This window comes from Anguilla rostrata, chromosome 12 (genome assembly GCF_018555375.3).
Source record: "Anguilla rostrata isolate EN2019 chromosome 12, ASM1855537v3, whole genome shotgun sequence".
Classification (NCBI taxonomy): domain Eukaryota; kingdom Metazoa; phylum Chordata; class Actinopteri; order Anguilliformes; family Anguillidae; genus Anguilla; species Anguilla rostrata.
The window spans coordinates 16,134,568-16,162,301 of record NC_057944.1 but is presented as its reverse complement, the minus strand read 5'-3'; the positions used below and the strand labels follow the sequence as shown (position 1 = coordinate 16,162,301).

General features: G+C 43.2%; 1 protein-coding gene across 2 annotated transcripts in view; it reads left to right on the top strand.

Moving 5' to 3' along the window:
* The window catches only part of dner (delta/notch-like EGF repeat containing), a 32,232-nt gene extending 4,498 nt beyond the window's left edge, over positions 1-27,734 (top strand). Inside the window, exons 1-13 of one of the 2 annotated variants that reach the window (XM_064303661.1) lie at positions 1,842-2,031; positions 13,362-13,670; positions 14,265-14,347; positions 14,756-14,919; positions 16,239-16,387; positions 16,604-16,757; positions 18,175-18,288; positions 22,848-23,078; positions 24,626-24,748; positions 25,034-25,147; positions 25,270-25,401; positions 26,006-26,252; positions 26,696-27,734. In XM_064303661.1, the coding sequence (XP_064159731.1) occupies positions 1,990-2,031; positions 13,362-13,670; positions 14,265-14,347; positions 14,756-14,919; positions 16,239-16,387; positions 16,604-16,757; positions 18,175-18,288; positions 22,848-23,078; positions 24,626-24,748; positions 25,034-25,147; positions 25,270-25,401; positions 26,006-26,252; positions 26,696-26,807 (1,974 nt within the window). In that variant the 5' untranslated portion in view covers positions 1,842-1,989 and the 3' untranslated portion in view covers positions 26,808-27,734. Of the gene's footprint in view, positions 1-1,841; positions 2,032-13,361; positions 13,671-14,264; positions 14,348-14,755; positions 14,920-16,238; positions 16,388-16,603; positions 16,758-18,174; positions 18,289-22,847; positions 23,079-24,625; positions 24,749-25,033; positions 25,148-25,269; positions 25,402-26,005; positions 26,253-26,695 lie in introns of those variants that run through there. The other variant, XM_064303660.1, reaches the window with a different exon arrangement.

Below are 27,734 nucleotides of genomic sequence, written 5' to 3'. Positions count from 1 at the left end.
ATGATCACATTTGTCAACAGTCCATTACATTACAATCACTTGGCAGACACTCTTATCCAGAGTGATTTACAGTAGTGGAGAACATCAGGAATACAAAAAAACTTTGTATGAAAAATGTGCAGTCCCTGGACAAAATTGAGATAATTTGTTTTTACAGAGATGAATTCAGTGCAACACCTTAAATTGTGTTAGACCCAGATGGGCATCGGAAAGCAAGGACCAATCCCACCATTCATCATAAACTCACATCCCAGCTCCATCTCCCAGCTACAACTAATCTTATCAATAGTGGGACATTTAATATTTACAACGTGAGTACAGATCCATAACCCTGTTACTCAAATGATGGCCCTTGGGGTCCCAAAATTGCTGATTTCCCACCCTCCCTTTACCTGGGAGGCAGGTGTGAATACAGTCTGGCCAATCAGTAGTGCTAATTGGTCAGTTAATTACCTGGGGGAAAAGAAAACCAGAGCCGGATCTGGATTCAAGGCCCAGATTTGATTATCCATGATCTATAAGACGCTTTCTCTTGGCATGAGCGGTATCTCAAGAAGATTGTCTGAACCAGATCTGGGGCACAGAAGCAGAACCTGCAAATTGGGTTTGTATGAAATGCCAAAATGTGAAATTGTGGAATCCATTTGAATGAGGTCAGTTTTAGATGATAAAGTGCTCTCAGTATAAAGGTCTCTGAATTTTTTGAGTCCCCTAAAGGTCTCTGAATTTTTTGAGGCCCCACCTGCTTCAGTGTCTATAGACTGCATTTAACTTAGCAGGTATATATAAACACATTAATGGCCCTGGTAAGAGTGATCCTGGAGTTTAAAATGGCAATAGAATGGTGTCCCTATTTTTGTGTGGTTGTCACGTTCTCTTTTCCTTTTTATTTTTTTTCATTTTTATTTAGCACACACACACACGTCTTCCTGTTTCACACACCATTGTGATGCCCAAGAGGATGCTCACGGAGTCGAATGAGGTTAATAAATTGCCACCACAGAAACAGCGCACTGCTTAACAGCCACGGGGGGGTTCAAGAATACTTTGAAAAGGCAACACTAGTGCCATTCCAAACCGTTTAGGGACCAATGTGCGTTCAAATGCACCCTAATTATCCAAACGAAGGTTTCCCCTGATAATTAAAAAGCCTTGAGAAACAAAGGGGTGTATATGAGTCATATGAGTTCAGATCAAAGTGCTTTAATCATAATTTAATTGTTGAAGACAGATCTGTAAGAAGGGACATCTCGTTCCCAATCACAGAGCCAATTTCTCAAGCCATACAAATGGAGAGAAAAAAAGCACTTGGGTGCACACTGTCTTCTCTCTAATTGTATCCATCAGTCAGTGCCCAGGGTGGACAAATACACTTGAGAAATTTGATCCCATAATGCTTATTGCAAAAGAGCGGGTTACTCCTTGGTGGTCGGACCACATTTTCAATATGGACATCTAATTATCCCCTGCCTTGGCCTTTAACTATGCTTCTGGGGACCCTCTGTGTTTGCTGGTTCCAACCACAGACCAAGTTCTGTATTGTAATGAGCTACTAATTGTTCTTAATTAGACACTAATTGTCCTTAGTTAGACTTATTACATCTACTGAAATACTTTTTATCCTTAAAGCCACATTATGATATAGCTATGCATGCCCTAAAAAATAAATGTCCCATATTCACATCCATGGAATTTCAGACCAAATTATGTTTTCATTTACTGTGCTGCATGTGCTCTATGGCTAATAATTCTAATTGAAAGAGATTCCATTTTTAATTGATGCAGTTTCAAACTGACAGGTGAAATCAGTTTGGTCCCATTTGCTGAGAATGTGGAAACCTGAAACCATCTATATAAAATGAATGGACTCAACTGACAGCGCATGCCCAAGACTGTAAGGTGAAAACACACTTTCAACAGCTTTAATTGAGCAGGAGATCAGCTTAGGTAAACACCAGCAGGCACACGCAGTGGGTCCCAGGACCAAGGATGAAAAACACTGCCCGCGTCGAAAGTGTGGTGAGCGTTATGGTGAGAAATGGCTGCTTCACCTCAGGCAGTTGGGTCCTACTCATTGGTAATGGCTTTATTGACTCAATGCGCCCACCCCCTTCATATCCGCTGGAAAATGCTGTGTAAGTTAAGCTAATTTGACTCTATGGGGAAATCAAGGCAATGGATTGGACAAAGAGCTGAGGCAGTGGTCGTGATTGACAGGGGCCTGAGTGAGTCACGTCAGACGGGTGGATGAGACTGCGTAAATCGATGCCAGACGAGCCTTCCCTACGAGGGCTTTGTGCTGTCGGCCTCAGAACAGTGCTGTGCCGCGGTGCTGCTGAGCTGTGGCGCTGAAGGAGTTAACTCCGCTCTTCCCTTTGCTCTCCAGAGACAATTTTGTCCTGGATAGAAATAGACCTGACAAGACTTCTGCTGAATCTGTTTCTTTTAATCGCTTTTTCTCCTCTTCGCAGTCTTTTCCTTAATGCCGTTCATCTATAACAGTGTTGCATGCAGTTTTACTCTGTTCTACTTTATTAAAACACAAAGGACCTGCTATTATACGTACTCACTTTGATCCTAATTACTATAGCAAATATCATTTATGCTTTGTCATGCTTTCATATTAATATTTTAAATGTGTGTGCGTGTGTGTGGAAGGGGGGGAGGGGGGGTTCAGTTTGAGACAGACCACCAGCCAGACTATGTCATGACAATCTGTACTTTCGTCCTTCATTATTCTAGGAGCGCGTGTCTCTTAGCAACCAGGCTGCAGAATCTATTGCTGTCTCTGTGATGCTTGTGAGCACGCTCACAAGGCGATTTCAACCGGGAGGAGAGGGGTTTGTAATGAAGGGGGAAAGGGGTGGAGGTTAGAATTTTAGCTGGTCTTGCTGAGGGAATATATCCTGCAACACCTCAAAATCCACAGAGAGAATACAGATGCATAAATGCAGCGAGCACACACACACGCACTGAAAATACCGTATTCTGTATTTTATTATTACCTCATCCATTAGTGACTCATATTACTGAAAATTTCACATTTGTGACTTAGAATTTAAAAATTTCATACACATGTAGGATTGAGTAGTGCTGTATGTGTCCCCTGAAGTCGGTCACTAATTTTTTTCACAGAAAACTGAAATTTTTACGCAGCTGGTGCTGCTGGGTAATGAAGCAGTGAGTACCCAGTGAATGATGCCCTTCTTCCTTGGGGCAGTTATGTGTTGTCCCATGCAAATCCTGGCCATGATTAGTACTAGTATGGTCCTTTTTTATTTTAAGCTGCCAGGTGTGTTACTGCAGCACTGTTTATTTGTTTTAATAAATTTGGCGCCCAATGTTGGCTGAGAACGTCCGATTACTACCCTTATTTGGAATGGGCGACTGTATGCAACCGCCAACTGGGGAGAGTGTAGACAGCCGTGGTATCCCTCCAGAACACATGGTTTTGCCAGCTGCTTCTTTTCACACTGTCGACTACAGTGTTAGCATGGAGTCGAGTCAAGGGAAAACCTTTCATATGCCACTTTTACATGCAGGCGCCCGATCGACCAATGGGGTTCACTAGATAGTGATGAAAAGTGGAACACTAACTGACTGAGCCCTGTGACAGAGACGCAGTCAACAGTTGTGTTGCCTTCTGGCAGTTCTGTGTTATTCTTAGTAGTGTCTAAATTGCAAATGGTCCAACAGGATGTTATTGGTTATTAGAATAGTATGTTATTCACATGCTGAAAAAAAATTAAAATTTGCCGGTTTTGATGTACACACATTGTGGGCTGATTCTGAATTCTAAATCCTGAATTTGAATGGTATACATGAAAAATAATAGAGAAGCACAATTTAGCAATATTATCCTTCTAACCATGAGGTGAATTTATATGCAATTTGGTTGCTTTTTTGACATTTTGTATATGCTTTAAATTAAAATTGTGAATTGAAAATATACCATGTTTGAATGTGATTGTTTCACATTTTTACAAACCCACAGCATACCAAATTTAGGCAGATTTCAACAATGCAATATCCAACACTACAACTGTCCCATATTGCAAATGTATCTAACAGTTTTAGAGCTGAATTTTTGGAGATTGCATTATCCAGCCATGTTGTACTGCATAAAGGGCTGATTTTTGTGCTGTGTAATTTGTGGGTGCTCTGTGATGCATTCTGCGTGTCTGTATAGTGCATCATATTGATATAGCTATTTTAGTGCATGGGGAACGCTGCCAACTCTTTGTCTTTGCCTGCATAGATCTGGAAAGATCTGCCTTTTTTGTCTGGCTCAGATCGTGAATGTCAATGAGAGAATTTCTCAGCGGAACACACGGTTTATACTGATAATTATAGCAATTAGCCAACAGTTGCAGCTGGGCAGCAGAATTGAGAAGAAGGGGCAGGACAGGGGCAGCTAATGGGACACAGGCGTGACTCTGAGGGAGCTGGCGAGCCCCGCGACACGGCAGTCTGTCTGTCAGCCTGATCGTGTGTGCTGCGAGAACCCTCTCTGGCTCCTTTATAGACCAGTCATGTCTGCCCTAGAAAGGAACAACCTGGAGGTGGGGTAAATCAGAGCAGTGACTCAACCTGCATTCACCAGTCACATCAGAATCTGCCTCTTATTTGTCGTTCCGCAGTGCTAAACAAGACTAATGCCAGTTTTGTGCTCTGTAGTTACTAAAAGGCTTTTATTCCACTTCTTAACTGAGCTATTGTGTGTTCCTTTGCTGTGGAATATTTTTGATAAATCCAAATACAGTCCTTCTACCCTTCTCCTAGCCCAATGCTCCATATTGAGGATCTCTCAAAGCTAAAGGAGTGAATTTTTAGAGGAGTTTAAGGTTTTACTAGGCTCTGAAATGTCCATTTTGATCAAGCAGGTATGTTATCATTCTCATACCATACCATTCTCTGCTTTAAATGTGGTGCATGTGAAAAGGTTTCATGAATGCAGAGATGAGGGCAGTCAAAGTTATATTTAGTATATTTTTTATTGCAGGGCAGTTTGCTGCAGTCCGTCCCAGAGCCTCTCCCCATCATAGCCTCTCGGACGTCACTGCAGGCTAGTTCTGCTCTACCCCGCTACCTCTTCAGGAGCGTAACCATAGCAATCAGCAGGCTCATTGGGGTTTGATTCCCTGGTGGTGCAAACTGGATTTCAGACAGGAAGGTGGTCCACCATTTCCTGTGTGTGAGAGAGAATAGAAGAGCTGTCAGCCTGACTCAATGTGACTTCAGAGCATCAGCACATTTACCTCTCTTTCCCCAGTCCTCTTGGCTTTCATTCCATTGTTTGTTCTCAAATCAAATCGTTTAATTAAATAGTTAATTACTGAGCTATGCCATATAGAAACATGTGCCATACTGTTTTCTTTATTGAGTGTAGTGAATGCTTAATGTACATGAATGGTTAAAGTACCCCTTTGCTGCAACATCCTCCATCGTTATAAATGAGTACTCCAAATCTGGCCATCTCCACCCACTCACCAAAGGAGTCTCTATTATGTCTAAAAGGCAGGGGATACCTGGCCATCTGAAGCCATCCTTTGGCAAACTGTGAGCTGCCCCATAAGACATGCGACCACAATAGCCAATGGCATGGTCCGGATTTGATTCCGGACTGTAGTTACTGCACCACAGACCTGATTAATGCAAAAAAGTTAATGGTTTTCGGAAATATCTGATAAACAGAGCAGACCTTAAAATAGTACACTGTGGCAGAGAACCTCACCAAAGGGACGGATGTCACATTGATTTACCACTTACTTCTCACATTGTTGACTACCAGAGGGCCAGACAGTGCTGCATATCATACAGTCAAACAAGGGAAATAATTCAACCCAGACATTTAGTGAGCACTTATAATTAAACAAAAATTGTCATTGCCATTTTCTACATAAATTTTTAATTAGTCAAAACCTTGTTAGCTGTGACCATGTAAAGAGAGGTGACCCTACTGTAAATATGTGCAGTGATCTTTTATTTGAGGAAGGGGGAGGGTGACGTGCCTTTGGATTCCTTAGGAAGCAGTCAGACTGACTCCGCAGGGTAAAGGGTCTAAATGCACCATAAATACTTCTGAAAGACTGATCGGCGTGACATTTCAGAGCAGTGTAAATGTTTTTATTTCTCTCTACCCGTCTCATCCCTTATCTGCTTTATAGTGCTGCCAGTGCGTCAGGCATGGCTGAGCATCCATTATCGCAATGGTATTGGTAAGTTTAATTGCCTCTCTGTGAAATGCGCAAGCACCAGTCAGCAGAGCAGTGCAGCGGAGCACAGGCCGACGGCCTAACTTCCACACTTTTCTCTGAGAGCAGAGAGCCTCTCCCGGGCTTTAATCACCCAGAATGACAAGCCTTGCTGGAGCTACGTCAGCGGCTGTGACCCGGGCGCCAGTAAAAATAGATCTCGGTCCGCCACCACACACTGTCCTTCCTCTCTCTCTCTCGCTCAGTTCTGTCTTTATTTCTCCTTCCAATCTCCAGATAAACTTTGGGACGGGATTTAAATTCTGAATGAGAGGAAAGGAGGCAGAAAGGGGAAAAGAGAGTGAAGTGGACTGGGTGAGATTTGTGTGATGGTCGTCTTGACTGCAGGAATGAGTCATCGGCTCCTGTGTGTGTCTGGATACATGTGACAAATGTGTGTCCGTGTAATGCAGATGGGCCATTGTGTGGTGATGTATCTTTGTAGCAGTGTGTGCACGCGGGGGTGTGTGTGTGTGTGTGTGTGTGTGTGTGTGTGTGTGTGTGTGTGTGTGTGTGTGTGTGCACGCGCGCGCGCATGTGTGTATTTCTGTGTTTTTGACAGGAATACACTTTGATCCTTTGATCTCTTGAATCAGGAGCGGGGGGGTTGGGGGTGGAAGGAGAGCAATGCTTTGATGTGCAGAGATTGGTTACATTAAAAAATGAGGGCAGATGCTGATGTTAAAATGCTCAGAGGAAACTCAAACCCTCTGAAGGGTAGGATCAGGGAAAATGGTGTGTAATGAGTTTACATCGGTGGTGTAAAGGTGTAAGCATTTGTGTGAGATGGCCAATGCTTAATAGCTACCCCAGAGGCTGCTGAAGCATATGTGTGCTATAAGCTGCCCAAGGTTGTGTGAGCCCTTAAGATTACAGCAAAGGAATGTCAGATATAAATTGCATAGACCGCATCATACCAGACAAGTGTCATATAGTGTTGATATGAATAATTATATATTAGTATAATATACTATTTAACACACCCACACACACTCACACAGTAAATCACAAATGTTATATTGCTTCTAAATTTACCCTAACTTTGGCAACGATGAAGTTACAGCGAGGAAACACTGAATTTTAATTTGGCAAGGGAAACCACTGAATATAATAGATGGCTTTGTACATTTCAAGAGTTCTTTGTACCCAATCAGTCATAAATAACGCACATCCATATGCTGGCTTGTAGTTGTACTTCTCCTGGTGTCTGCCAGAGACAGTTTAGACACCTCATAATGTATTTGACCTCAGAGATATACTTCTTGGATGTAAATTTCTATGAGAGGCAGCCTGGATGCTGGTTTTGAAATGGGAATATAAGGAGGGGCTGTGACATGTATATCACTGTTTAATACAGTGGTTTATTTTTTATTAGCAGTGGCCAAACGTTGTCAAAAAAATATTTTGGAAAAAAGGACCATACCGACCATTGCAGTTACAAATATATATACAGTATGTTCTCTTGCTGCTGGGTTGGGAATGCCTGTATTGTACAGAAAAGTGGCAATTACTGAATAAAATGAGTTCAGAGAAAGTGAGTCTGGAGAAGACCATACAGACAAATGGTTTTACACAGAGGCTCCAGCACAGAACTGCATCAGCTTCATAAGATATTATGACAACAGCTGAAGATTAAAAAACGAATAAAGCTGTACATGATGGATCTCAGCTTCCATGCTTCCTAACCAACAGTGCACCTGTCTGCTTCACATTGAAACATCACCATTCAAAATTCATAAATGATCAGAACATATCTGATATAATGGACTCTGTTATGTTGTGTGATAGAATGTGCACCATGAAAAATCTGTTGGCTCATGCTTATGAATGAATTAACTATTAGTTTTTCCTTACATACTTAATAAATTAAAAGTCAGTGGCTCAGAAATCCACCACGGGTTTCTGCAAAGGAAGCTACCTGTTTCCTCTTGTAGATCTCCCTGTACTCCAAAACATTGTAGCTGCACGGTGTCACTATGCTCCAGAACCTTCTCATTGAGATCCAGAGCCATTTTCTCTGAATTTCAGAACACTCCCTTTGAATGATAAATTCTGTGGATGATATGAACTGAGGCTTCTGTAAAGATGACTGCCGCTATGACGATCCCCGAGGTACAGGATCCTGCTTTAATTGGAAGCAGTGGTAGTCCCTGTGGTGGGGAGAGGTCACTCATTACCCAGTTACAGGGTAATTTTGTGGCTGAGGCTCTGCAGTGGCTCAGACGGCTTGTGTCCAGACTCGGTCTCAGCTAGCTACCCTTCTTATTCCTGCCTTTGGAGAGTTCTCCACAGTGGCCTCATTTCTACTGTTAGTGGTTCTCCCTGTGCACAGTTACACAATGCATCAAGATGGATGTCCAGCCCCCCTGCGCCCGACCACAGCAGCCCGCTGAACTGGGTCGTCATAATGAACCCCAGTAGATGTTTTTCACAGTCTTTCTGCGGTTTTCATTTTGTAAGCAAAAATGGCGTCAGTGATTAATGGCAAAAATTGCGCGAAAGAAATGGACTCATGTAGATCATGTTCTACATTCCGTTCTAGGAATCAAAACCTGATCTCTGGGACCATCTTGACCACATTGCTAAGAGGCCCTGACCTGGTTAAGAGGTGGTAATGGCTCCCTGTGAAGCTTAATATTGATGACATCATCTTTTCTCGAAGGTGTCATGTGCTTTCCTTACAGTAGGCATGAGTTAGGCAATGATGCTGAATCCCAACTATAATTGAACCCCTTATGTAACACGTGGCACTAAACCCTTCCTGGACAAAAAGTCTATCCTTTTCAATCTTGACTGTTACTCAACCGTTTTGTAATATGCATTCATATCCGTAATTGACCATAATTGGACAAGTTTTTTCCACATACTGTACTTAATGTGACACAGACAATCAGAATATTAATGATGATAGGCGCGCTCCGTTATAAATGCGTCCCAGACTGCTCCACACTACTCAGGACAGCTGCCTAAAGGGAGAGCGGAGTGTGAGAGGAACAGTAAGTTCTAGTTCTGAAGCTGTCAGGTCCTGTCTCTTTAACACTTCCTCACAATGCCCTAAGATATTCCGCGCTCAACGGCAAAATGTTTTGTTCATCATAAAAGGGACGAACGGTTTCACTCTTTTTCTTACGTTAGACAATTATTTAAAACAGTCTTAACTGGAAACGGTACGTTCTCCACATTGTTCAGTATGATTAATGCGCGGGGAGTGAAAGTGGCATGAGCAGCTAGTTATGCCTTGCTGTTGTCAGGCAGCCACGTTACTGGGAAATACTACATGTTCGTACTAGAGTTTCTGTGGCTCTACCGCTGTGACAGATGCAGCTACATCAACCCCTGCTGTCTCCCTCTGCACAGAAAAAACAATGGATGCGCTAACATCGGTGCGGTGATCTGGATGCGTAATCGTATAATTATCATTGATAAGGTGGAAATAACTTTTTGGCGTTACACTGTTGAAATGTGAGATGTGGGAATTTATATATCAGATAAACACCCAAATGATACATCTGTGGGTCAAAAGAATTGTCCCTTTTGTTAGAGCCTGGAGAAAGAAGAAGATAATTGCATGAAGAGTGTTTATAGTTAAAGGAATCATTTAGTGAAATGGATCTTGGAAATCTATGAATAGAAAGAAACGGTACCTGTCTCACATTACATATGTACGTTTCCCTCTGAACAAACTTGTACACATGGGCAAGAACTGTAGTCTTTGTTGCCAATTGATTTTATGCCCTTTTCAGGAAATATGAACTGGAAACTTTACAACCGCAGTTAAACGGTACAATTGTCCAGGACGCTGTTAGTTAGTGTGGGTATTGAACGGCTGTTGATTCCCACTATCAATGTCTCTGCAGACATGTGGAACAATAGCATCTTCTCTTTCCTGCCAATGTTTCAGAGCCATGGGAGCATCTGAAACTTTTATTACACACCTTCGTTTCCTCCTGGGTGCAGCTCGTTTATGCAAATCTGTGCTAATCTATGATTTTAGTTCTTTATTGCTCATAAATTTAGCTGATTTAAGTAACAGAAACTCCCAGTAGCAGTGTTACTTGGGAGCACAGACAGGCGATTATTTCTGGATTTTAGGGAAAGGCATCTATTGCATTTGATTCACGCTAATGTCAATGCTTGTAATCATGTCTGTTTTTCATATGCATGTCAAATGCCTCTTATTTTTCACGAAAAACATGTAGGTCTGGCCTGTAATTTGGACCAGCTCACAAACCTTGCTCTTGCACTCCCGGGCCATCACTTTCATGTTACCTAGCGACTGTCACCATAGTAACAGAGATATTTTGGTCATTACCAATGGTCACAAAATGCACAGTGCAGAAATGGGGGTGTTTGTCACATCTCTTTTAAATCCATGTGAACAATCGTGTGGCTGTAGAACACAGGCAGTTGAGTGCAGCTGTGTTGTACACAATGTGTGTGTTCTGTTAAAATATCCTGCGCCATTTGCCGACACAGTTACCCCTCCGGATGTGATGGTAGTCCATGCTCCTGGAATGTTTCTGCTGTGTATTTAGCAAGTTGCTTATTAATCAGTGTGCATTTTGTTTTGAGTAAAGTAGTGGCAGTGATAGGTTAAGGAGCTGTATGGGGTGGGGGTGAACGAGGGTGGGGGTATTTCATGTGTTTTTGTTCATTTTGTTCGGGAAAAAAAAACCCCTTAGCACTCCTCACACTCACCACATCCATCACATATCCCTCCATTTTAAGTGTAGCTGGATGTACACTCTCGCCATTAGTGCTCGACCACCCCCAGCTGCCCTTTCCTGCAACCCATGATGAATATGAATCAGAGCTCATAAACATTCATTGTGTGATAAATTTGCCTAATGGGCCGGGCTCAATTATAAACAATCACAACCCAGCTTAATCCATCCTGGCATCCTCAGCACGTCCACAAACTAGTAACAGATCAGGGCAGTCAGTACCAAATGCATTCTGATCCATACCAGATCAGCCATTATATGATTCCCTCTGCTAAATACGAGCAGTCATTACCAGGTACACATCAAGTCTGCTTTATGGTGATTACTTAGTCAATTTAAATCAGCACAGCCAATGTGATATATATGTTAATTTTCTTATTTTCTACACGGATTATCAATTTATTATTTTGACAAATCTAAATATTTTTAGCAGAAATTTTTAAAACAGGTTTCAGATCAGTTCCAATTATTGATATTGCTGTATTTCTGTATGTTCAGAATATTTGTATTTATAACAAACCGTAAATACAAACATTATTGTTGTTGTTGTTGTCAAGCATAGTGAAAATAAATTTTTTTTAAATAGCGGACCACTGAAAAACAAAAAAGTATATATATAAAATATTAATAAAATATGAATGACCTAATGAAAACCTGATATAATGAAATGTCCCTGGTTTGTGTTTTGGTTATAAACAAAATTGAAGGATGGTTGCTACTAGAGGAGAATGGCTCGTTTTTAAAAATAAGGCCACTGTTATGCAAATGTTCAATTCCCATCAACAAAGGATTCAAGTTTCATCACAAACATTTCAAGTTTTTTGAATGACCTTCATTCTCAATTAACTATCTTAGATGTTGTGATATAATGCATTTTGTTGTAGGAAAAAAAATCTTGTTGATTCATTTGGGCATTTTTTATGAGTAAGATAATGGACTGCTTGTCTGGTCCTGGTCATTTATTCCTGACTAATTCCATTAAATAATTAATCACAGGAAACAGGACAAGTGAACTTGGCAACATGCCAAAATATCATCCAATAGCCTTCTAACCCTGGAATTGATGATCCCAATTGAATAATGAGATTTGTGTTTACTACTGTTTCTATTGATTACCTCCTGCTTTTAGAAATTGTTCCGAATTACCAAATGAGGTTTATTTGACCACCAATGTCATTAATTTGCCTTCTGCAGGATTTTGTTACATTGAATCAAAACCAGATATTGTATCTGCAGCGCTTGTTAAATCTAAGACATTTGTTGTGTTACATTTGTTGTCTGTCAATATGTAACATGCCATTCTACATGCCATTCTTGGCATATGAGAGTGAAGATCGGAACAGTGAGTGACAGAAGGCTGTAGGTACTGTATGAAAGGCTTAGCATGTTAAGTCTTGCTGGGGGTGCATTGGGTGGCTGAGCAGTGAGCTGTGAAGTGAATGGACTCTGCACCTGCCAGGGGAAGCCTTGGGTCCTCTCTGCGCTGACCCCCGTGCAGAGATTTTGGACATTTAGAGAATTAACTCTGCAGGGTGGCATGGCAGGTTGGACATTGATGTGTTGTGCATAGCCCAGAGGTACCTCTGTCCATCTGCAATATAAATCTAATATGGCTCTGCAGCTCTGCAGTATACTGTAGAACTGTGTAAATTCTGCCTTTATCAAATGTGATGTGCTGTGTTGGATGGTGTTGCAGAGGCATTTTCTTCTCAGCCAAGCTGCAGTATTAATGATAGTGCTGTGTCACAGCATTCTCCTTTTTAAAGGATTCTGGCATTTCTTTATGGTTTTCTGCTCATTATTTAAAGTAGAGTTGACCCTATTGCATTCTCAAAAATGACATTTTGCATCTATTCCCCTTGGACACTGGACTCAAGGGTCGTAAAAGAAGGAGGCGCTTTTAACAAGAGTAGCACATTTTAGGACTGGTTGGGACAACATGCCATTTTGAGAAAAAGACAGGCAAGGAGAGGGGAGAGATGGACAGAGAAGAGACTGGCAAGGAAAGGAGAGAGAGAGATAGACAGAAGAGACAGGCAAGGAAAGGAGAGATAGAGATGGACAGAGAAGAGAAAGGCAAGGAAAGGAGAGATAGAGATGGACAGAGAAGAGACTGGCAAGGAAGGGAGAGAGAGAGATGGACAGCGAGGAGACAGCACAGGAGAGGGAAGAAGGGAGGGCAGAGGTGGAAGTAATAATGGTCTCCATGTGCCTCTGAGCTATGTTTATCCTCTCCTGACAGAACTGCAGCCAAATAATACGGCACTCTGCGGTCTTGAGTTGGCAGTTTTATTAATTACAAAAGAAAGATTCTGCAAAAAACAAGTCTCCCGGAGGACTGCAGACTGCTGTACACTCAGGTGCAATGTGCATGTTCTTTCAGTTTTTTACAGACCCCTGTGCCAGCAGCCCCTGCCTCCATGGTAACTGCAGCCGCAGTGGCGATGGTAGCATGTACACATGCGAGTGCAGCGATGGTTTCGAGGGGGAGAAGTGTGACCAGCCCCTCCTGAGCCTGGCCACGTTTGCCTGGGCCTCGTCGTCTGCACCACCTGCCCCAGAGCATGCCACACCTGCCACGACCAGCACACCCACCACTGTCCCTTCTACGACTCAGGCTCCACCCACACTGCAGCCATGGCAACCTAGGTTGGGACAGAGAGTGGCTGAGATAGCTTGGGAAGAGGAGCAGGTAAGCTTATTCCTGTCGGGGTGTAGGATCCACGCAGTTCCTGCTTAATCCCTTCTGAAGACCTCTGGCATCTATAAAGCAAGACATGTTGGCCAATAAATAATGCAGAGTAAATATAACTGAATGACTGATTGAATGTGAGGATGAATGATGAACTTACGAACAAGCAAGTAAAAAAATGAATTAATTATGTAACAGAATCAGTATCAGTATCAGTAAAAACTGGATGAGAATTTCTACATATAAATATATCATACCACTTCTTGAAATATGAGTTCTAATGCAGTGGCAGTGATTTTTGTTTGGACAGTAATGCACACTGTTGATCAGTCCGCCAACTTGATACTACACCCAGTACTGGCACGTGTGTGTGTACGTGTGTGTGTGTGTGTGCGTGCCTGCGTGCGCATACCTTACCTTAGCTGGGAGAACCACTGTGTGTACTGCAGATGTCCCAAGTGTGTTTACTTGTGTACCTGTCTCACATGTTTTGGTTCCTATTTCTGTCATGTCACTGTGCATGTACCTTTCCCAGGTGGGAAACTATGTGTGCATACCTGTCTCAGATATGCTTGTTTTGTGTAATTTTTCCAGGTAACAGACGGGACAACCTGTGGGAATGTGTCCTCAGGAATGGTCTCTCTTTCCCTAGAGATAGCTGACGAGACAGCTGTAAAGTAAGAATAAGCCTGTTTTATCAAATTATATTAAATTTGAATCTGTCTGTGAAATCCATCTGGCTGAAGAGTGTGTGGGTGTAATGAGGGTAGGACTGCTGTGAGTTTTGAACCTCGGCCATGTCACACACAAATAGCTATGATTAGCCCTGCTGAGTTAAAGACCAATGGTCCCCAGTTGAGGGAGCAAATCAAATTAATCTTACTTCTTTATCAGGAGGGACCTCACTGTCTGTAGCAGTCGTTCATGTGCTAACCCACGTATCCGTTCTCCTGAAAATGGCCACAGGATGTGTACACTGGCCGTGGGTGCACTATGTGGTTGTATGTGAAGCGTTTGTGGGTCGAGGGTGTACACAGGGAACACTGTACTGTGTGTGTGTGTGTGTGTGTGTTATTTTCTGGCAGGATTCAGATGAATGGCAGTTGGGCTGCAGTTCTGTGGCGAGTCGACGAGAGAGAGTTCCAGCGCTGCTCCATCTTAGACGGCTCTGCTGCCTGGATCCAGCAGGCCTCGGACGGACTGGTTCTGCCCGGGGAGTCCCTCCCCCTCGGTCACAGCTACTTCCTGGGTAAATCCTACCGGCAGACATTTTTAAATAAAATGTGTGCTGAACAGATGTCCAAAAATGTGTCAACTAAACTAAAGTGTTCCACCTAACAGGGGAATTTCAAAAGCCTAAACTCTAATACTCGTGTTCATGATTTTTTCTTAAGTCTGTGAATTATTTTGTGAATCTGTAGTGGAAGTGCATGTGTGTGTGTGTGTGTGTGTGTGTGTGTGTGCGTGTGTGTGTATGCCCGTGCATATGTGCATGTGTGTATGGGTGTATACCTGTGATGTTTTGGAGAGTAGTCTTTGTGTTTGTGTGCTTGTAGCTGATTGGAGCTTAGAGAAAGATGATACGGTCATTATGAGTGACGTTTGCTGTACAGGCCGGATCCCCGGTCTCCTAATGGTTCTGACTGCTCCAGCACTGGCCCTTCTCCCCTCCTGCTCTGCACTGCCAGCTCCATCCAGACCTTCAGTCACACTCAGCCACTGATTAGCATGCTGAATGTTGGGTTATGAGAAAAACAAAATAAATAAAACCTTTCCAGTGACTTACAAATATGATGCACAAATCACTATGGCATGTGGTTCAAAGACTATGTTTATGTCTTCTCTACAAAGTGCATAAATGTCAGAATTGCAATGGAAATATTGCTTGTTTACCTGGTGGTTTCTTATTTATTTATACCTTTTAATTAAAGAATTTTTATTAGGTATTAATACCCTTTCAAAAAGTCTCTGCAGGAAAAGAAACTCATTTTTACATGGGGTGAGGCTGGTCAGTATGATTGCCACAAACCTTGCCTTCTAAGGGTATGAGTACACCCAAACTGTGCCATGAAAATGTGCCTGACACCATTACGGAACTACCAGAACCCTTCACCATTGGAACACTATTGAGCTTCTGTTTCTATGTTTACCATGCTTGCTCTTATGTTTACTTGTAGCCAAGTGACTACTTATGTATATGCTAAATTAGCTTAGCATGCTGTTACATGGGGCAGTTGTGCTTTATTGCTAAGTAGCTGGCAAGTGACAGGAAAATTTAGAAAATGGCTGATTAGCGCCAAAATGATGGATCAAAGCCACTAGCTTGCCAACTCACTGGTATTTCTTTCTTTCTTCTGTCTAATCAGAGAGAATGGGTAGGAGGCATATCTGATTCATTCAAATCGGTAGTGAGGCAAGACCACATCATGCCTGCATAGGATCAGATACATGGAAGTTTTAATCATAGGCCTAAATTAACATGTACAAAGCTCCCAGGATCTGATCCTATTTAACCACGACCTTTCTCGTCACTATTGGCTGCTTTCACTCACTGGCCGATTCCTGCAGGTTTCTTTCGGAGTGGCACCCCTGGTGTTTCTGAGGTGCTACTGCGCCTGCATCTCACAGTGAAGGCCAGCAGCTGTGTGGAGCCCGGCAGCCGCTTCAGCGACCCACAATGCTCTGGGAGGGGGAGATGTGTCACTCAGCCCACAAAGGTAGAGTCAATGCTGGACCCATTCCGGACACACCTGTGGGCTTTTACACCTCATACATCGAGTAATAGCAGTCATGTCATACAACAGTAAAACTACATCATTATACCAGTATCAGAATGTATGAATATGAATCATTATCATATTAGCACCAAAAACACATTTCCTTTCTGTGTTCCAAGACCGGTCTTGTGTCTTCTGTCTCTTTCTGTGTACCAGAGCACCTTTTACTGTGAGTGTGAGGAGGGATATTCTGGAATCTTCTGTGAGGAGTTTGATGCTTGCCATCTGAAGCCTTGTGAGAACAGTGGCACATGCAGTGACCTAAGACAAGGGGATGAGGGGCGCAACTTCACGTGCACCTGTCCTCCAGGTGTGTTTCACAGCTTCACCTGTGCAGTCCTCACCCTTTTTAGCCCAAAGTATAACACCACAGTTACATCTGCACGGCAGCCATTTTGTGTCAGTGTTCTGTGTTTTCTAAGACATAAACAACAAATGGTAAAACACTGTAATCATTATGTTTAGTTCTATTTTGTGCAATAACCCTTATGTTTATTTTTTGTTTTAAAGCTTTATGAATTGAGCTTTATATTTTATATTCTATAGCTCAATATCTGACCTCAACAGACACATTGAAAGTGAGGATAAATGTAATAACAGGTATCACATGAAAAACATCTAATGTTATTAACCATAGTGAAATAATAAAATCGCTTGTTCACTCTTCCACATCTCTAGTTTACATGACTAATGTCTGGTTGCATGCAATACAATGTCCTACATTACATTACAGAGTCCTACATCTTTGAAATGACCCTTGGAAGTATACAGTATGTCCCACAAGTCTCCTTTCTCGTGCAACAGCCCTTTCTCGTATCAGGGAGTGACATTGTGCCAAATTGTCCCTGGAATCTGAAATGCAAAAATCGATGATTTAATAATTTAGCTGAGAATGGCCTTGCCATTCAACTGACCTTGTACCTGAGTCCGCAGGGAAATGGTAGATTAAGGGTATTACACATGGGCAGTTTGTGTGACAAAAGAGAACACATGCATCAGACCTGGATTACATCCTGCTTGGAAGTGTAGTATTTGTGATGGCTCAACATAAATAAATGTAGTGTAAGACATTCACCCTGAGTTTCCAAGTGACTTGTTTGTCTATGGCAAAGGTACAGGTTTCTCTGTTTAATAATCATAACCAGCTGCAGAGGAGCACCAAACAATGAAGTTTATTTTTATTTCTTTCAATATGCTGCCAAGACTCTGATAATAGTTTTATTACCCTGAAGAGACAGAAAAAAAACAAACAAATGAAATACTGGTTCATTAAAATGGTAGAAAATCAATCATATCAAGTGTGCTGTACAAAGAAATATTCTGGCTCATTGCATCGAGACACAATAAAAATGCAATATCTGGAAGATATATTCATAGTCAAAGCCAGAGAAACTGATCAGCTGATGAGCTAAATATCCTGATTTACTGTTTCACATCTGCAGGAATAATGTGAATTGATTTCATTTTGAAAATAATACTTTAACATTAATCACTGGTTCTTTTCATACAGTGAACCAGTGCTTTCTACACGTGGACAGTTCTACACTGTGGGTTCCGTGTGCACAATACAATGCTGTGTTGTGTTGTAGTGTTTTCCAGAGTGTGCTGATGAGTATGAATTGTGGGTGAGAATAGTATCGTTGGTTGCATTGTCGTGTCACGTGGCATTTATTGCTGAATCAGGGTGGAATGTGTTTCATTGTTCCCTTGTTTGCTTTATGTTCCAGGGTTCGCAGGAGAGCGTTGCCAGGTTCTGGTGGATCACTGTCTGTCTCAGCCCTGCAGGAATGGGGCCACCTGTTCCAGTGACCTCCTCGGACCCACCTGCCATTGCCCGGAGGGTAGGGACCACCAGTAGAACCCATCTTACCAGCATTTAGTCATAGAGCCCATATCATATCATATCATATCTCAGCCTAGCATACCTCTCAGAACCTGCTCTAATCTCTCAGTATCCAGAACCCAGTCGAGAGTTGACCCTACTCAAGAGCCAAGCTTTACTGTATAAGTCCCCAAATCCAGGCTAACAGCAACCCAGCCCCAGAAATCCCAACCTAATCCTGACCCTCCTCCAGCATCCACACTGGCCAGTTTTTTGTCCTGTAGACAGAGTACAATTATGTGATTGCATCCCCTTACCAGTCTTTTTTGTGCTGCTGTGATTGATTTGTAATAGAACGTTATCTAAGTAACAGCCATTATCATTGATGAATGTCCTTTCTATAATGACTGTTGTGGTGTGGTCATCTTTGTCCACTTGACACTTGAACTTGAACAATTTATGACTCATCATTATGTGGCTCCACATGGTCTGTCACCCAGAGTGACTCTGTCGCATCACTGTAATGAAACCAGAACATTTACATGACCTGTGGTCCTCCCGGGTGTCTTGTCTTGTAATGGATCACTAATATGGTGAATGATGAAGCACTCCAAAAGTCTCATTCAAACTCTCTCTCAAAAAAAAAGAAAAAAATGCACCAGGCAAAATAATAAAATAAATAAAAACACAAATGTCAGAAACAAAGCTGGCTGCAGAATCCCACTTTGCCCAGAAGAGTAACAGCCTCCTTCAGGACCACTGAACAATGCATTCCCCGCTGAATTATTTATTGGGATTGGAGATGTTCCAGTACACACACAAAAACGCTGCTCTTTCAGGAACTGAGGTGACTATATTGGGGAATGGCCTTAGAAATCTTCAATTAGCTAAGTGAAGTCGAGGAGCATAGCTTCAGGCAGTTAATGCCTTAGTCAGTGCTGCTTTTGATCCACTCCCTGCTTTTAGATGATTTTTGGTTGCTTCTCATGCAGTATATACCTATTTAAAGCTTCTTTCTTAATGGTTTCTCTCAAAGTTTCACACTCTCAACCATGTAGCTACAGAAGGGATATGATGCTAGTTAAGTACACATCTGGGATCATCAGACCTGCCCTTAATGAGAACATATTGAGACAGGAGGGAATGCAGCCAGAAGTACCTTAAACACGTTACACAGTTTTCACCACCTTTCAGTAATAGTTAGCTAACAAGCATTTATTCAGTGAAGAAATACTTAATATTGATTTCTGTTGAAAAACATGGAACATGCTGTACATTTACTTTACTTTATGAACTAAGCTGCCCCCATCTTGTCCCTTTCCGTCAGATCCCATCACTGTCCACCATACCCTGGTGGAGCTGTCCCCTGTGTCTGTTGCCTTCAAGACTGTATTTTGTCAGACTGAGAGTGGGGGGGGGGATGCCCTAGAACTTAGTGTCAAACCCTGCTCTTCTTGTCAAGCATGAATCCTAATGTGTCAGTCCACCAGTTGACCAAGGCCATTGATGGCAGGATGAATTATGGGTAATACAGCAAGGGGCAGAGTTGTCCTGGCTGTTGATGCAGACTGGGTCCCAGGGTGCGGGTTCTGCAAACCTGATCTGACACATCGCTGGGTCTGCCGAAAATGCGGCGTGTTAGTTCTGTCCTCCGGATCACGCGCTGCAGTCTCCGCTCGGATCCTCAGAGGCTGCCGAATATAGGCCTGCGCCTCTTCTGCTTTCTGTTCTGCCCCTCCCCACGTCCTCCTGTTTGACACAGTTTTGTGAAAACGAAGGGAGGATGGCCTGACAGAATCTTCCTCCACCAATAGCAGAGCGGAAGAGGAAAAGGAAGAAGGTGTTTGCGCCCAGTGATGCAGGATGACTGGATTATCATTTCCATCCTCCTGTATGATATCAGAAGCCAAGTGAATTATCGCAGAGAGGATAAATCCTAAACGTCCAGCACAAGGCTTCTCGGCTCTGACCCAGGACAGGAAGCGGGTCAGCCTCTGATTCCAACAGAGCAATATCACCTTGAGGGAGGAACTGTTTTTTATTTCAGGAGATACGCTGTGGTGCTCTTTTATCACTGCAATAAAGAGTGCGACAGCTTTGCACTTTTTCCACAGTATAACTGCAGCCCCGACTTCACTGTGAGTGTGCTTTCAGACCCCACCTGCCGCACAGACTCCGTAGCACAGCAGATGTCATCCATTACGTAGGACCACACCCCCTGCGTTTGACGCAGGAAGACTACAGACCTGACTCTTAATATAATAAGGCTACAGATCTCACCTCTCTGCAGATACATGGTAAGATTTACAGACCCCCACCCTGCAAGAAGATACAAACCCTGCCTGCAGGTATACTAAATATATAAGAATATAGGAGTGCAGGATGAAGTGTAAATTAGAAGCATTATTCATGAGTGTAGGCCACAAGCACACATTTGTCTTGATGAAACTGTATTTGCAGAAGATGTTCAACTCCACCAAGAAAATGACTCCATTTTTTTTGTCTGTTTGATTTTAATTTATTTGATATTCATGTATTCATAAATATTGCCACGGTGACAATGAACCGGCAGTGAAAGCAGAGAGATTTCATTCTGAATGCTTTATGGACACAGTAGTATAGGTGTGCACAAAGCATGACAAGTAATATTAGTGCCTTTTTGACAGGAAATTACATGTCTTTATGTTTCAACTTCATAAGTCCCACACACTGAAAGTAAAGGTGACATTTGAAGGTGGACCAAAGGAACTCAGCAGAACTCACAGGAGAGTGCGCTGTCTGTTGTCCTACTTGAGAGAACACTGATGTACTGCTTCCTGTGTCTTTAACGATGGGACTCTATACACCATTTGGAACAGGTGAATGTTGCACTGCTTTACTTCCCCCTCAAGTGGTGCAAAATGGAACATATCCAAGAATTCCAATGAATGTATAATTTAGAAAAATTTCTGTAAAACATAGTTGGTCAATAATCTTGCCCAATCTTAGTGGTTACTTAAGACAATCTCATTTTCATACTTGATGATGTGTGTAAACACTTCATTTCGTTTGAGTATTTTTGAAAATGAACATGCCCACGAAACGAGGAGAGTTTGAATGGTCCGGTATCTCACAAGCTGGGGGCAGTTACGTGTCCCGTAGTCAGGTGCTGCATTCTAACCAGTGTGCACTGCGGCTAACTGCCCTGCAGGGCCGCACATAACTGGCTCTGAGTCACTGAGGAAAGAGGGCTTCATTTAGCGGGGCTGTCGCATCAGGTAATTGGGTTGCCCACAGGCTGCCTGCTCCAGCTGCGGATAAAAGCTACATTTTTGACACCATGGCTGCATGGCTCGGCTGCTGGGCTGCAGTGTGTAACTGTGAGCAGGAACAGTATCTGGCAGCATGCACTTTTCAGAGCTGGCGGGTGATGATGCAAGTAATGGCTACAGATATGATTGGCTGTTTCAAATTGGGACGAAATAATGCGTTGACATTTGAGGACATTATTTATCATTGAAATATACTGTAGCTAGAGCTGTACAGACAATGTACACAGTATTAAGGCAGTGACTGTCAAGAAGAGGCAGAACTGGGTTTCTGTCTTCCAGCATGGCTTTTTCAGTTGTAAAGATTTGAACGTGTTATGTCTTATTCTTGAGGGGAAAGGACATTCAGGTTTGATAATTCTCAGGTTTTACCTGTTCTTACGCAATGTATTCAGGGATGAATGAATGTATCTGAGTGTTTGACACAAGGTCTCAGGGCTTCCCCGAAGAGTACTTGGTTGTGTTAGCTGGCCTTCCTCTGCCAAACACAAGCCATGTTAAATGAACGTTGTATTCAAAACTCCAAATCCTTATCCTTTGCCTTCAACTTTGTCCAAAACGTACTGTATTTTGCGCACACTTAAGATGGAAGGACTTGGTTCTCCCGGCCGAGGGAATACTCCGTCAAAGCCTGCCACATTGGGGTCATTGTCATGGCAGCGGAGAGGAGAACAGCAGAGCTTCGTCCTCCGGGTCCCGTGTGTTAAAGGTGAAATATGAGCGCAGTAATTCCATCAGCGCGCGGTCCATCTGGGGACCCGGCGCTCCAGGTCCCATCGGCCCTTTCTGATTAATTGCCTCGGAGGGCGGAGACAGCCTGGCTCCATGTTTCACCCGGAGTGATGAATATTTATACCACAGTGTTAAGGAAGACTCATTGTGTCCGTAAGTGTCTGGAGTAGCTGTACATGTTCCCACTGCATCCCGGCACCACTAACTGGGGGACTATGGGTGCTGGTGATTAACTGGTTGTGTGAAGTTTAGATCTTACATTCCTGTCTGTGGGTCCTCGACTTTACGTTTTCACCCTGAATCACTTTCCCACTTCCCTTCCCTCTGTTGAGTTTAATAATGTTTGATTATGCTTTATTGGGATGAGTGAACATAAAAAGATATGCCAAAGCAATTAAAGAAATTAGTCATGAGAAGAGAATTAATACACTAGCAACTGAAGTAAATAAAACAATTTGCTGACTCTCCCACTTGTTTCTCTCTCTCTCTCTCTCTCTCCCACTCCCCCATCTCTCCTTCTCTCTCTCTCTATCTGCAGGGTACGAGGGAGCGCAGTGTGATCAGAGGATTGACCCCTGTGCCTCCTCTCCCTGCCACAACAACGGCAGCTGCTTCTCGGATGGGCGGGGCTTCGGTTTCGGCTGCAGCTGTGCCCCTGGTTTCACGGGCCCCACCTGTGCCCAGCTCGTCGATTTCTGTGCCCTCAACCCCTGCGCCCATGGGATCTGCCGAAGCGTGGGCACCAGCTACAGGTGCCTCTGTGTGCCAGGTGAGCACTGCCCCTGACCACATCTGAAGTCTCTGTGAAACCAACCACCTGACGCCACTGAGCAACACAGGGGCCTTGCAGGTGTCAGCTCAGAGCCCAGATTTAGTCACTTTCAGGGAACCAATGTGCAGTACCACACATTCCACTGGGTGTCAGTATTTCTGTATTTTTTCCTGAGAGAAATGTTCTGCTTTAAGAGAAACAATAGCAATGAAATAAAACATATGGATGCTTTTTTCTATTTGAGAAAAAACCTAATAAAAATAGTTAATAATCAAGCACCTCAGCAGTACCTTTCCTACCACAGCTATTTTGTTTTCATCTGGGGGGGGGGGGTGGTCTCTGTTTAATTTATTATAATAATGGTAAAAGACTGCACAGTGCGATTTTTCTGTTTCTATTTTTTTTTTTACAGCTTGGAGAAATATTAAAAGGAGGTGGTTGAAATAGACAAACATGAAGACAGATGTTGTTGTTTTCATATAAGGGGTTGACTGTTTTTGGGTCCTGTTGTGCCGAGATGCCATATCCCTGCCATACAGTACAATTCAGCTTACAGAACCATGTCTATACATGCTGTAAGACAGTAAACAGCGTCTTCAGACATAGACAGAAATTCACCAACAGGTGTATGTGAGAGAAGATGAGCGATATTTATGCGTATTTACAGACCAATAAATACTGCTATGCGTATCTTGTCATTCTGTTCTCCTCTTCCTCTCCTCTCTCTCTCTCTAATAATATTGCATTCCCTCCGCACGCTGGTTGCCATGGAGACGCAGTGCCGATGTTCCGTTCCCATTGTCTGCAGCTGTGTCTGAATCTAGCCGTACATGCGGCAGTCTCCCAAGGCATGACACTGCACCGCGGCTGGAGCAGTGATCTGTGCAGACGCAGTAATCCGCGCTCACACTCGTGTGTTGGGAAATTACTGACCTTTATACATCTTCATGAATATTCTCACTGTTATCCACAATAGATTCGGGGGAGTAGAACAAAGAACTCTAGAGAGTACTTGACATTTAAGAGTCCCATGTGTCAGCACTCTTTAATCTTTACTGGTGTTCCATCAGTCACAAAGACACAGGTACACACAGGCAGTTTTTAACTCTTTTGACCGTGGCTAGTTTCCCATGCTTGGCTAATGCTAGTGCTGTGGTCTTAGGCTGAGAATTTACTTCTCCGCTCCTGTTTCCGTCGAAAACAGTCTATACTTTATGAGATTCAGTTGATCTTTCTGGTTTGACCTTGTTCCTTCAGACCTTCTCAAAACACACACACACACACACACGGACATGGAACGCAAAAAAAAAAAACTCCAGTTCTGATTCTTGTTGAATACTGCCACCTCATGGCCAGGTGTGCGTACTGCGTGTGTTGGTCAGGGAGAGCAGTGTAGATTTTCAGCCTGCCCTATACTTCTATGGTTTGCCAGTCAAGGTTTCAATCAAATCCTTCTTTTCTGGACCTAAAGAAAATAAATGCCTCATGCTTCTTTTCTTCAGATAATCTGAATCTAGCTCTAGTTTTCCTGCATTTCCCCCCAGGGTACCATGGGCTGTACTGTGAGGAGGAGTACAATGAGTGTCTGTCAGCTCCCTGCCAGAACCATGCTACCTGCAGGGACCTCGTGAATGCCTATGAGTGTGTCTGCACTCCACAGTATCAGGGTGGGTAATGAGAGTGTGTGTGTGCGCGTGTGTGTGTGTGCGTGTGTGTGCACATGTGTGTTTGTCTCTGTCTGTGGGTGTGTGTCTGTGCATGCAAAAAAACCCTGTTCTTGTACTCATCTCTACAACTGACTGAGATTAGTCTGCGACTTAATTGATTTTCCATGGCCTGCATTGTTCAAGCCATGTTATATGGACTTACTTAAGTCACTCTGGATGGCAAAAAAGAATGTGCAATTATGTATCAATGAATGTTACATTGTGCTACATCTACTGTATCCTTAGGGAGACACTGTGAGATCTACAAGGACCCATGCCTGAAAGTGCACTGTCAGAATGGAGGAACCTGTGAAAGACTAGGCCTCAACTCCACCTGTGTGTGTCCACCTGGCTTCATGGGTGAGTCTCTCTAAAGTACCCCTGTATGTACCTGACCAGTTTAATAGCTGAACACACCCAAAAGCCCTGTCCAGAGCAGCAGGCTGTACTTATCAGAGAACTAACCGCTTCCATTTTCTCAGGGACAAACTGTGAGATCGACATCAATGAGTGTGACAGCAACCCCTGTCACCACGGCGGCACCTGCATTGACCAATCAAACGGCTTCACCTGTCATTGTCCACAAGGGTGGGTGGGAGCAAGCTGTGAGATCCGTGAGTAACTCAACATTTATGCTCTTCTGTTTGGCTAAAGTCCCTGCTTGGTTTTAGTCCTTGCCACAAGGGGCACCTGACGGAGGCACTAAATTGTACAGGGAGTGGTGATTGTTGGATTGAATGTGAAATCTGCCACAACACCGCCCAGGGAGAAGCAGAGCGTTCCCTGCTTCTTTAATCAATTATGGCTTGGCTGGGTGATCAGGCACGTGCAGTCAGTCTGTATCAGCTGATATGACAGCACAGCTCACATATTTCAGAGTGCAAAAGAATAGATTGGCTTTGTGCGCACATTTTGGAGGATGGTCACTAGTGTGTGGCCTTTCCTGACTGATGGAGCATGTTGCAGAAATGGAACAGCCTCATAGCTGTGATTTGACATTCAAAATTTGGGTGAAAAACTTATCCATGCCCTAAAATGGTGTTCTGTGTGTGTGTGTGTATGTGTGTGTGCGTGCATGTGTGTGCGCGTGCATGCGTGTGTGCATATGTGTGTGTGTGTGTGTATGTGTGTGTGTGCGCGTATGTGTGGGTTTGTGTGTGTATGTGTGTGTCTGTGTGTGTATGTGTGTGCATATGTGTATGTGCATCTTTCTCGCAGACTTGCAGTGGAAGGCCGCTCACCCTGAGGACACCCTTCCCAGCATGCCCCGCCACTCCCTGTACATCATCATCGGGGCTCTGTGCGTGGCCTTCGTCCTCATGCTCATCATCCTGATCGTGGGGATCTGCCGCATCAGCCGCATCGAGTACCAGGGCTCCTCCCGCCACGCCTACCAGGAGTTCTACAACTGCCGCAGCATTGACAGCGAGTTTAGCAACGCCATCGCCTCCATTCGCCACGCCAGGTGAGTCCCCTGCGCTGTGATGAGAGGCGTCAGAGAGCAGCACGTTAGCACGTTAGCGCTATCTCTCTCTTTCAGGTGAAGCTTTGTCACCTCTGCAGGCCTAGTCTCTGCCATTATGTATGGTTCATGCTGTCAGTCATTTGAATACAAGTTCTGGGATTTTCATTGGCCAGACGGCTGCTGTGCATGGTCTTGTGGAGCAGGTCTGGCATCCATTTTGAATTGAAATAGGAATTGCTGATAAATTCTGATTCCTGCAGGTCTGTAAAATTCTAATTCCATTTCCAGTGCTTGAGTTGAATTTTAATTAATTCCAAAAAATGTGAATTTTACCCCAGCTCTGTTGCAGGGCATTCACTCATAGCTGTTTAATATTGATGCTGAAGTTAAAGAGTCTCTTTTTTAACTCAAGTGTCCATCAGAATTTTGGCTTATTCCCACAGGTTTGGAAAGAAGTCTAGACCTGCTATGTACGACGCCACACCCATCACCTACGAAGATTACAGTCCTGATGACAAGCCACTTGTCACTCTGATCAAAACAAAAGATTTATAAAACACCCACAGCCTCTTCACTCAGTCCACGTGCACTTCAATTTCCTGTTCAGTATTTATTTCTTTATAAAAAAAAACAAATGTGCATCATTGAAGAGAAAAGTATTCCGTATATTTTCCTGTTGGGAACCCATGATGCTATTACATGTAAGGCTGTAGTATGCATAATCTTTAATGTGCGCTAACTTGATCAGAGGTGAGCGAAACAGCCACCGTTGGTAAGTAAATAGTGTTACGCCTGCTGTGTGTTGGGGGAGGGGGCCAAAAGAGCCCCTGCCCGACCTCCATCCTGATAGGCTAAAATCTAACCCTAGAGTCATCAGACATGTGACCACTCAGAGCTGATAGCAGTAATTACTGATGTCGTACAGTAGTAATAGGTGCATTTGTTACAGTGCAGTAAGATATATAAAAATAATTCTGCAGTAGGTTGCCTTAATCGGTGCATGGGTAGATCTGATGGTTTCGCCATTATTTGGAACCTTATATACATTGTTGTTTATTTAGTGTTAGTGACATAGTCTTCTCTGGACCAGATGCGGTGATGGACGGATCTTACTGGCCACTGTGTTGTAGAGGCAAAGAGTGTTCCTTGTTAATTTTATTGGTTGTTCTGTTCATTGTTTTGAAGCAAGTAAAATAAAATGATAATTTTCGCCGTGTTTTCCAGTTTTCCATTGAGATCGATGTCTCTGCTGGGGTACAGTGAGAGGTAACGTGTGAGTTTGCTGTAATGTGCTTCTCTGTTTGTGTACGATGGTGTTGATCATCTCAGGGTGGGCTCTTCTCTCTCCATTTCCTGTCTTGAGGCCTGACCCAACAGATGTTCTTCCTGGGTCACCTCTTTTTATAAAAAAATGTTTAAAAAAAATATCACGTGATTGAATTCTGTGTAATGATGTATTAATAAAGGTCAAAGTGAACACTT